Source organism: Pristiophorus japonicus, chromosome 2, assembly GCF_044704955.1.
Source record: "Pristiophorus japonicus isolate sPriJap1 chromosome 2, sPriJap1.hap1, whole genome shotgun sequence".
In the NCBI taxonomy this organism is placed as follows: domain Eukaryota; kingdom Metazoa; phylum Chordata; class Chondrichthyes; family Pristiophoridae; genus Pristiophorus; species Pristiophorus japonicus.
In genome coordinates this window covers 360,233,170-360,245,202 of record NC_091978.1, presented here as the reverse complement: position 1 = coordinate 360,245,202, position 12,033 = coordinate 360,233,170, and the positions used below count along the sequence as shown (strand labels likewise).

At 43.8% G+C, this 12,033-nt stretch overlaps 1 protein-coding gene across 1 annotated transcript in view; it reads right to left on the bottom strand.

Moving 5' to 3' along the window:
* The window catches only part of LOC139250259 (probable E3 ubiquitin-protein ligase HERC6), an 80,348-nt gene that overhangs the window by 5,977 nt on the left and 62,338 nt on the right, over positions 1 to 12,033 (bottom strand). Inside the window, exons 18-19 of the mRNA XM_070872761.1 lie at positions 11,298 to 11,458; positions 9,157 to 9,214 (exon numbers count right to left, since the gene is read on the bottom strand). Of these exons, the coding sequence (XP_070728862.1) occupies positions 9,157 to 9,214; positions 11,298 to 11,458 (219 nt within the window). The remainder of the gene's footprint in view (positions 1 to 9,156; positions 9,215 to 11,297; positions 11,459 to 12,033) is intronic.

Below are 12,033 nucleotides of genomic sequence, written 5' to 3'. Positions count from 1 at the left end.
ACTATGTAGTATTCTCATTGATAATAATTGGAATTCTGTTGGTATTAACTCCCATTATTATCAATGTGAATATCCCCCAAAAACAAGAAATGCAACCCAATAAATAAATAAATAAATAAATAAATAAATAAACAAACATCTCACATTTTAAAGTTAATTGAAATTGAAGGTAATTAAATGTTTTTTTTTATTTGTTTTAATAGGGTTAAAAACAAACTTACCTTGATGGACAGGGTTTAAAATATAAAAATGAGTGATTAAGTTAAATTTTTCTATGTTTTAAAACTCTCACGCTGGTAAAAGTAGACTATGCGCCTGCTTTTACCAGGCGTAAGAGTTTGAAGGACATTCGCTGGGCAAATAGCCCAATCTATGCCATACAGATGTCCTTCCTGCGAGGACGCGTTGGATCTGTCCAAAGAAATTTTGAAAGATCACAAAAGCCAGTTCTGGGCGCTTGCACATTGCACATCGAGAACCGGCATTCGATAAGGTGCCACATAAAAGGTTACTGCACAAGATAAAAGTTCACGGGGTTGGAGGTAATATATTAGCATGGATAGAGGATTGACTAACTAACAGAAAACAGAGAGTCGGGATAAATGGTTCATTTTCGGGTTGGCAAACAGTAACCAGTGGGCGCAGGGATCAGTGCTGGAGCCTCAACTATTTACAATCTATGATGATATAAAGATGGGTGGGAAAGCAAATTGTGAGGAGGACACAAAAAATCTGCAAAGGGATATAGACAGGCTAAGTGAGTGGGCAAAAATTTGGCAGATGGAGTATAGTGTGGGAAAATGTGAGGTTATCCACTTGGGCAGGAAAAAATAGAAAAGCAAATTATAATTTAAATGGAGAAAAATTGCAAAGTGCTGCAGCACAGAGGGACCTGGGGGTCCTTGTGCATGAAACACAAAAAGTTAGTATGCAGGTACAGCAAGTAATCAGGAAGGCAAATGGAATGTTGGCCTTTATTGCAAGGGGGATAGAGTATAAAAGCAGAGAAGTCCTGCTACAACTGTACAGGGTATTGGTGAGGCCACACCTGGAGTACTGCGTGCAGTTTTGGTCTCCGTATTTAAGGAAGGATATACTTGCATTGGAGACTGTTCAGAGAAGGTTCACGAGATTGATTCCCGAGATGAGGGGGTTGACATATGAGGATCGGTTGAGTAGGTTGGGTCTATACACATTGCAGTTCAGAAGAATGAGAGATGATTTTACTGAAACTTGTAAAATAATGAGGGGACTCGACAAGGTGGATGCAGAGAGGATATTTCCACTCATAGGGGAAACTAAAACTAGGGGACATAGTCTTAGAATAAGTGGCCGCCCATTTAAAACTGAGATGAGGAGAAATTTCGTCTCTCAGAGGGTTGTAAATCTATGGAATTCCCTGCCCTAGAGAGCTGTGGAGGCTGGGTCATTGAATATATTTAAGGCGGAGATAGACAGATTTTTGAACGATAAAGGAGTAAAGAGTTATGGGGAGCGGGCAGGAAGTGGAGCTGAGTCCATGACCAGATCAGCTATGATCTTATTGAATGGCGGAGCAGGCTCAAGGGGCCATATGGCCTACTCCTGCTCCTATTTCTTATGTTCTTAATAAATTTGTCAAACACGATTTCCCTTTCATAAAACCATGTTGGCCCTACCTCATCATGTTGTGATTTTCTAAGTGTCCTGATACCACTTCCTTAACAATGGATTCCAGCATTTTCCCGACGACTGATGTCAATCTAACTGGCCTGTAGTTCTCTGTTTTCTCTCTCCCTCCTTTCATGAGTAGCAGGGTTACATTTGCTACCTTCCAATCCGCTGGGACTGTTCTAGAATCTACTGAATTTTGAAAGATCAAAACCAATGTATTCACTATCTTTCCGGAAACCCTTTTGAACCCTAGGATGTAGGCCGTCAATTGTATACGGCCTTGGTAAAACCACATCTGGAGTACTATACACAGTTTTGGTCTCCTTATCTAAGGAAGGATATACTTGCTTTGGAGGCAGTGCAATGGAGGTTCACTAGATTGATTCCTGGGATTCGAGGGGATTTGTCGGCTTTAAACCCATTAGTTTCTCTAGTACTTTTTCTCTACTTATATGAATTTCATTAAATTCCTCACCCTCATTAGACACTTGGTTCCCCACCATTTTAGGTATGCTTTTTGCATCTTCTACTGTGAAGACAGATACAAAATATTTGTTTAACGTTTCTGCCATTTTCTTATTCCCCATAATAATTTCTCCTGCCTCAGCCTCGAAGGGACCAATGTTTACTTTAGCTACTCTTCCTTTTTACATACTTGTAGAAGCTCTTACAATCTGTTTTTATATTTCTTGCTAGTTTTCTCTCATAGTCTATTTTTTCCCTTTTTATTATTTTTTGGTCATCCTTTGCTGGTTTCTGAAACTCTCCCAAACCTCCGGCTTACTACTACTCGCAACATTATGAGGTTCTTATTTCAATCTAATGCTATTCTTAACTTCATTAGTTAGTCATGGATGGATCACTTTTCCTGTGTAGCTTTTGTTTCTCAATGGAATGTATTTTTAGAAACATAGAAACATAGAAAATAGGTGCAGGAGTAGGCCATTCGGCCCTTCGAGCCTGCACCACCATTCAATGAGATCATGGCTGATCATTCACCTCAGTACCCCTTTCCTGCTTTCTCTCCATACCCCTTGATGCCTTTAGCCATAAGGGCCATATCTAACACCCTCTTGAATATATCCAATGAACTGGCATCAACAACTCTCTGTGGTAGATAATTCCACAGGTTCACCACTCTCTGAGTGAAGAAGTTTCTCCTTATCTCGGTCCTAAATGGCTTACCCCTTATCCTTAGACTGTGTCCCCTGGTTCTGGACTTACCCAGCATCGGGAACATTCTTTCCGCATCTAACCTGTCCAGTCCCATCAGAATGGTATATGTTTCTATGAGATCCCCTCTCATCCTTCTAAACTCCAGTGAATATAAGCCCAATCGATCCAGTCTCTCCTCATATGTCAGTCCAGCCATCCCGGGAATCAGTCTAGTGAACCTTCGCTGCACTCCCTCAATAGCAAGAACGTCCTTCCTCAGATTAGGAGGCCAAAACTGAACACAATATTCCAGGTGAGGCCTCACCAAGGTCCTGTACAACTGCAGTAAGACCTCCCTGCTCCTATACCAACATACCATTTGCCTTCTTCATCGCCTGCTGTACCTGCATGCCAACTTTCAATGACTGATGTACCATGACACCCAGGTCTCGTTGCACCTCCCCTTTTCCTAATCTGCCGCCATTCAGATAATATTCTGCCTTTGTGTTTTTGCCACCAAAGTGGATAACCTCACATTTATCCACATTATACTGCATTTGCCATGCATTTCCCCACTCACCTAACCTGTCCAAGTCACCCTACAGCCTCTTAGCGTCCTCCTCTCAGCTCACACCGCCACCCAGTTTAGTGTCATCTGCAAACTTGGAGATATTACACTCAATTCCTTCATCTAAATCATTAATGTATATTGTAAAGAGCTGGGGTCCTAGCACTGAGCCCTGCGGCACCCCACTAGTCACTGCCTGCCATTCTGAAAAGGACCAGTTTATCCCGACTCTCTGCTTCCTGACAGCCAACCAGTTCTCTATCCACGTCAGTACATTACGCCCAATACCATGTGCTTTAATTTTGCACACCAATCTCTTGTGTGAGACCTTGTCAAAAGCCTTTTGAAAGTCCAAATACACCACATCCACTGGTTCTCCCTTGTCCACTCTACATCCTCAAAAAATTCTAGAAGGTTTGTCAAGCATGATTTCTCATTCATAAATCCATGCTGACTTGGACCAATCCTGTCACTGTTTTCCAAATGCGCTGCTATTTCATCTTTAATAATTGATTCCAACATTTTCCTCACTACTGATGTCAGGCTAACCAGTCTGTAATTACACGTTTTCTCTCTCCATCCTTTTTTAAACAGTGGTGTTACATTAGCTACCCTCCAGTCCATAGGAACTGATCCAGAGTCGATAGACTGTTGGTAAATGATCACCAATGCATCCACTATTTCTAGGTCACTTCCTTAAGTACTCTGGGATGCAGGCTATCAGGCCCCGGGGATTTATCGGCCTTGAATCCCATCAATTTCCCTAACACAATTTCCCGCCTAATACAGATTTCCTTCAGTTCCTCCTTCTCATTAGACCCTCGGTTCCCGAGTATTTCCGGAAGGTTATTTGTTGCGAATTATGAAATATTTCTTTAAATGCTAGCCACTGCTTATCTACTGCCATATCTTTTAATCTATTTTTCCAATCCACCTTAGCCAACTCACCTTCATTCCTATGTAACTACCTTTATTTAAGCTTAAGACTCTAGTTTCGGACTTAGGCAGGTCACTCTCAAACGTAATTTGAAATTCTATTGTATTATGATCACTCTGCCCCAGAGGATCCTTTACTATGAGATTGCTAATTCACCCTATCGCATTACACAAAACATGATCTAAAATAGCCTGTTTCCTGGTTGGTTCCATGACGTATTGTTCTAGGAAACAGTCTTGAATGCCTTCAATAAACTCATCATCCAGGCTACCTTTGGCAATTTGATTTGTCCAATCCAGATGAAGATTAAAGTCCCCCACGATTATTGCATTACCTTTGTTACAAGCTCCTAATATTTCTTGATTAATATTCTGTCAAACAGTATAGCTACTGTTAGCAGGCCTATATACTACATGCACCAGTGTTTTCTGCCCCTTGTTATTCCTTATCTACTGATTCTTCTTCCTGATCTTCTGAGCCAAGATCCTTTCTCTCAACTGTCCTTATGTCATCCTTTATTATCGTGTCTACCCTGCCACCTTTACCATTCTGCCAGTCTTTTCGAAATGTAAAATACCCTGAAACATTTAGTTCCCAATCTTGGTCACCTTACAACCACATCTCTGTAATGGCTATTAGATCAAACCCATTTATCTCTATTTGTGCCACTAGTTCATCTATCTTGTTACAAATGCTCTGTGCCTTCAGATAAAGAGCCTTTAATTTACGTTTTTTTTACCATTATTTCCTGCTGATTCATTTGTATTTGTTTCATCTTACAACACTCCTGTAAGGTACCTTGGGACATTTTATTATGTTAAAGGCGCTATATAAATACAAAATGTTGTTGTTGCTTTGACCCTATTCTCTGCTGCACTGTTACCATTAAACTCTCTGTCCCTTCCTGCCATGCTCTGCTTATTTTTACCCAAATCGCTACACTGCTTTATTGCATTGACCTTTCTCTTTAGATAGCTAACTCTCCCCTCAACTGACCACCCCCCCCCTCATTTTTTTTTTAGTTTAAAGCTCTATCTATAGCTCTAGTTATTCGATTTGCCAGGACACTGGTTCCAGTCAGTTTTAAGTGGCGCCTGTCCTGGCGGAATAGCTCCCTCTTTCCCTAGTATTGGTGCCAGTGGCCCATGAATTGAAACCCTTTCCTCCCACACCTCCCTTTGAGCCATGCATTTAACTCCCTGATCTGCTTGACCCTATGCCAATTGGCTCAGGTAGTAATCCAGAGATTATTACCCTTGAGGTTCTGCTTATTAATTTAGACTGTAGCTCCTCAAACTCCCTCAGCAGAACTTCATTCTTAATTCTACCTATGTCATCAGTTGCTATATGGACCATGACAACTGGATCCTCCCTCTCCAACTTCTTCTCCAGCCGCGAGGAGATATCCTGAAGCCTGGCAGGTAGGCAACACAATCTCCGGAACTCCCTGTCGCTGCTGAATAGAACAGTATCTGTCCCCCCTGACTCCACTGTCCCCTACCACTGTCACATTCCTTCCTTCTCCCCCATCTTGGATGGCCCCCTGTACCACGGTCCCACGGTCAGTTTGCCCAACCACCCTGCAGTGCTTTTCCTCGTACCTGTTGGACAGGGTCAAGGGCTGAGGCTCCTCCATCAGCATCCTGGATCCCCGTGCCATCCTGACTCTGTCCATGACCATTGATTAACTCTAGAGTACGATTGAACCTTAAGGGTGTGACTGCCTCCTGGAGAAGAGTGTCCAGGTAACTCTCCCCCTCCCTGATCCATCGTAATATCTGCAGCTCGTACTCCAGCTCAACAACGCTGAGCCGAAGTTTCTCGAGTTGCAGACACTTACTGCAAATGTGGTTGCTCGGGATCACGATACACTCCGCCAACTCCCACATGCTACAGTTATGACACACCACCTGCCCTGCCATCTCTAACCTTGTTTTATTTATTAATTAATTCGATTAATCTTTGATTCAATCGATATTTTTGTTTTGTTTCAATATTTTATGTCTTGTTATTAATTTAATAATTACTAGCAAATTACAGTTTCGTAGCTCTTATTACAGAAAAGCTGTAATACTCACCAACCAATCACCTATCTGCTCTCCTGTGACGTCACTCTTTGATTTTTTATTGTTGGTTTTGAATCTGCTTCTTCCGATCTCAGGCCTCTGATCTCCCCGTTCTATTTATGCCCCTGCCGCTCTGCTCCTTCCGGATGGTGCGATGTTTTTTTAGGCAGTGAAGGTGCTGACTCAGGCTGGGTTCAGTTCTACACTCACTGGTTCCCTCCCTCTCCCCATCCCTGAAGGTGCTGACTCTGGCTGGGTTCAGTTCTACACTCACTGGTTCCCCTCACTCTCCTCCCCAGAAGGTGCTGACTCTGGCTGGGTTCAGTTCTACACTCACTGGTTCCCCTCCCTCTCCCCTCCCCAGAAGGTGCTGACTCTGGCTGGGTTCAGTTCTACACTCACTGGTCCCCCCTTCCTCTCCTCCCCAGAAGTGCTGACTCTGGCTGTGTTCAGTTCTACACTCACTGGTTCCCCTCCCCAGAAGGTGCTGACTCTGGCTGGGTTCAGTTCTACACTCACTGGTTCCCCCTCCCTCTCCTCCCCAGAAGTGCTGACTCTGGTTGGGTTCAGTTCTACACTCACTGGTTCCCCTCCCCAGAAGGTGCTGACTCTGGCTGGGTTCAGTTCTACACTCACTGGTTCCCCTCACTCTCCTCCCCAGAAGTGCTGACTCTGGCTGGGTTCAGTTCTACACTCACTGGTTCCCCTCCCCTGAAGGTGCTGACTCTGGCTGGGTTAAGTTCTACACTCACTGGTTCCCCTCACTCTCCTCCCCAGAAGGTGCTGACTCTGGCTGAGTTCAGTTCTACACTCACTGGTTCCCCCTCCCTCTCCTCCCCAGAAGGTGCTGACTCTGGCTGGGTTCAGTTCTACACTCACTGGTTCTAGATCACTGTTGTGAGCTGGAATGCACTGCTTGAAAGGTTGGTGGAAGCAGATTCAATACCAACTTTTAAAAGGGAATAGGATAAATATTTGAAAAAGAACATTTGCAGGGCTATGGGGAAAGAGCAGGGGAGTGGGACTATTGGATCGCTCTTTCAAAGAGCTGGCACAGGCACAATGGGCCAAATGGCCTCCTTCTGTACTGCATCATTCTTTGATTCTATGATCCCATGCTACTATTTTGACAAGGAATTCACTTTAGTGATTGGAGAACTTTTGACATGGAAAGCGTTATAGAAGTACAAGTATTTATCTGTCTAAACTGATTGAGACTGCAAATTGGATTTTATAAATGCATCTTTTACTGATACGAAGTAAATAATTTCTTCGTTCATGGAATGTAGTCATCGTTGGCAAAGCCACCATTTATTGCCCATCCCTAATTGGCCTTGAGAAGGTGGTGGTGAGCTGCCATCTTGAATCTCTGCAGTCCATGTGGTGAAGCTGCTCCCAACAGTGCTGTTAGAGAGGGAGTTCCAGGATTTTGACCCAGTGACAATGAAGGAACGGCGATATATTTCCAAGTCATAAGAACATTAGAACATAAGAAATAGGAGCAGGAGTAGGCCATACAGCCCCTTGAGCCTGCTCCGCCATTTAATACGATCATGGCTGATCTGATCATGGACTCAGGTCCACTTCCCATAACCTCTTCCTTATCCCCTTATCGGTTAAGAAACTGTCTATTTCTGTATTAAATTTATTCAATGTCCGAGCTTCCACAGCTCTCTGAGGCAGCAAATCCCACAGATCCACAACCATCTGAGAGAAGAAATTTCTCCTCATCTCGGTTTTAAATGGGCGGCCCATCATTCTAAGATTATGCCCTCTAGTTCTAGTCTCCCCTATCAGTGAAAACATCCTCTCTGCATCCACCTTGTCACGCCCTCTCATAATCTTATCATCATAGGCAGTCGCTCGGAATCGAGGAAGACTTGCTTCCACTCCCAAAGTGAGTTCTTTGATGGCTGAACAGTCTGATACGAGAGCCACAGACCCTGTCACAGGTGGGACAGACATTCGTCAAGGGAAGGGATTGGTGGGGCTGGTTTGCCGCGTGCTCCTTCCGCTGCCTGCGCTTGGCCTCTTCACGTTCTTTGCGTTGAGACTCGAAGAGCTGAACACCCTTCCGGATTTCTCCACCTCGGGCGATCTTCGGCCAGGATCTCCCAGGTGTCAGTGGTGATGTCGCACTTTACCAGGGAGGCTTTGAGGATGTCCTTATAACGTTTCCGCTGTTCTCCTTTGGCTTGTTTATCACGAATCTTATACGTTTTGATAAGATCACCTCTCATTCTTCTGAATTTCAATGAGTAGAGGTCCAACCTACTCAACCTTTCCTCATAAGTCAACCCCCTCATCTGTGGAATCAACCTAGTGAACCTTCTCTGAACTGCCTCCAAAGCAAGTATATCCTTTCGTAAATATGGAAACCAAAACTGCACGCAGTATTCCAGGTGTGGCCTCACCAATACCCTGTACAACTGTAGCAAGACTTCCCTGCTTTTATACTCCATCCCCTTTGCAATAAAGGCCAAGGTCAGGATGGTGTGTGACTCGGAGGAGAACTTGGAGGTAGTGGTGTTCCCATGGGCCTGCTGCCCTTGTCCTTCTAGGTGGTAGAGGTCGCGGGTTTGGGAGGTGCTGCCGAAGAAGCCTTGGCAAGTTGCTGCAGTGCATCTTGTAGATGGTACACACTGCAGCCACGGTGCGCTGGTGGTGGAGGGTGTAAATGTTTAGGGTGCATAGTTCATAGGGTTTTCGCATTTATGTGTAAGTTGAATCGAGCTGTTCCATTGCGGTCTGGCTTAAAGAAATTATTTTGTACTCACAACAAAGTCTATGCCCAGATCTTGGTCCTCATCACCGTCTAGAATGCACGCCAGGGTGCTGGAAACAACCAGGAATGCAAAGAAGATCTCTTAATAGATTCAGTAAAAATACCACAAACTACAGTAAAACTGCAAAATGTAAAACCGCTGTTGGCGTTTCGAATGTTAAAATTATTCTGGGATGCTTCCTGTATTAAACAGTGACTGCACTTCAAAAATACTTCATTGGTTGTAAAGCACTTGGAATGAAAGAAAGACTTGTGTTTATATGGAAGTATTTTGGAGTGTAGTCACTGTTTGTAATGTGAGAATCGCAGCAACAAAATTGCGCACAGCAAGCTCCCATAAACAACAGTGTTATATTGACCATAATGTTTTTGTTATGTTGATTGAGGGATAAATATTGGCCAGATCACGGGGAGGACTCCACTGCTCTACTTCGAGTTGGGATCTTTTATGTCCACCTGAGAGAGCAGTTTGTCTCATCCGAAAGAGGGTACCTCTGACAGTGCAACACGCCCTCAGCACTGCACTGGAGTGTCAGCCTAGATTTTTGTGCTCAGGTCACTGGAGTGGGACTTGAGTCCACAACCGTTTGACTCAGAGGCGAGTGTGCTACCCACTGAGCCATAGCTGACACTGAGGGATTTTGGGACGTCCTGGGGTTGCGAAAGGCGCTATATAAATGCAAGTCTTTCTTTCTTTTGACAGAAATAAAATACTGGATTATTTATTGGCTTCTTTCCTGCTGAGGCTAAAACTGGTCACTGCCGAGTGTTTCCGCAAACTGCCGAGAATACGTATCCCCGGCTGACTGACATATATAGCTCAGGACATGGCGGAGACTGTACCAGGAAGGGCTTAATGGGCCGGATCTTGCAGGAAAAATAACGGTGGGTTAATGACGCACGCCATTACTAATGCACAAGTCGTCCAGACAGTTCAGGGGATTTGGAGATCTCTCTTTGTGCAATCTTTCTATTCCTCTCTTTAGTTATCTTTCAGTACCTGACTTGACTCTACTTCACCCACCTTCTCCATCGTTCCTCTGTTTCTTTCTTAATCCTAAAATATAATGGTTAAAGAAATACACTGCTGGTCCTGCCATTCGCGAAGGTCCCAGATTGCCCTCGCCATGGAGCACACCATGGGATGCCCTGCTCCATCAAGATCTAGCCCAATGTGTGTAGCTAATCATCCTTCTCTCAACGTTACTGGCAAATGGGATCAGTAAAGGTCAAAGATACAAACTATTGGAGTATCCTAGGAAAGGTCAGAGCAATAGCAGTTCAGGCAAAAGGTCAAGGTAAAGGGCAACTATAAACTGACAAGGTCTCCTGCACCTGATCACTATTCAGTGACCCCTTGCTTGATATGCATGTGTGCAGATGCTGTATGAAGACAACTAGACTCAGCTGTGGAGGTTGTCGTGGGCCTGTAGCACAGCGAATTCACTGTCTTATTGTTGCACGTGAAGAATAACCACTTGAATGACCACATCTCACGGCGTGCGCCATTCGTTAAGACTTTTTTCTGCACCCTTCAGCGCAAAAAATATTTGGGCCGTAACTTTCTGGACGTGCAAACTGATAACGACATGGCGAGGGCAATCTGGGAAACTTAAACTGCCGTAGAGCCACTTGACCTGAGTCAGATGAACCAGTTCCTTGAGCAAGAGGTTGAGAACTTTACCATCTAGACAACTGGGGGTAATAGCTTTTCTGGAGTCAAGCTTCTGTGGAAGATTTCTTGTGCCTGATTTAGCTGTTTGAATGCTACACTTCTGTGGATTTGCAGTAACTTTCCAGCAAAAACAATATTCAGCAACTTTGCAATATTTATACAGGTGAATGTAGAGAGCCCAACATTTAGAAAAATGTTTAGCTCTCCTCCAAAAGTCTTTGGACAAAGTATAAGGATCAACTGGTCTGCAGCTGATCTGGGACTTGTAAATCGATCGCAGTATCCTTTCATCTTGGGACCTTGTCTTCCTCCTGTTTCTGTTGTCCATTCTTCCCTGTGTAGCAATGTTGTCCCGCACTGTGCCCAATGCTGTACCGGATGTTTCATTACAGAAAGAGGTGAACTGCAACAGCATGAAGTCTTACTACAAATAACTTGCCGCAGACTTAGCAACTTACTTCTCAGGGTCCAGCTCCTTCAGATCCTCCAAAGTGGGCTTCACATTCAGTAACTTCTTAAAGACTACAAGTGGGAAGGGGATGTAGACCACACTGAAATTATACACAACAAGGCCACACAATATTCCAAACAGGAAGTAGTTTTCAATCGGCACTGAGATCTATAATGAAGAAGACAACAGGATATAACAATGCATCTGCTGATTGCTAAAGGGATAAAATATTGCCATTGTCAAGCCATAGGCTCCTCAGAGAGGCACTGACCCCCCCAATGGAAATGTTGGTAGACACATTTTAAACATACTAAACGCTACTCTCTAGGTAAGTCTGATCATTTTCTGGTACATTTACGAATTTTATGCTATTGTTATATTACAAAACTTATATTCAAAGATCTTCCACAACAAAAGAATTTAAGTGACTTTATTGGCTCATCTTTTTTAGTGGTGGGTCACTGTTGATTAGAAACTTTTATAGGTTTTAGTAGTTCCTCATTGGAAGTTGATGAATATTGTTTTTTCGGATTTTGGTCAGTGCATTCCTTACCCGTTGAGTTGTCATTTTTTGCATCTTTATGAATATGAAATTTCAGCTTATCACGTGCAAATCAATCATCCCTCCAATCTTTTCCCCTGTGCGGTCCCTTTGAGTGGCTGCGTGGCCCATTCAAAACAGCGCACATGCGCTGTTTTTTTTCCATTGAAAAACCAGTGAGCGGCTTGCGCGGGACCTCCAG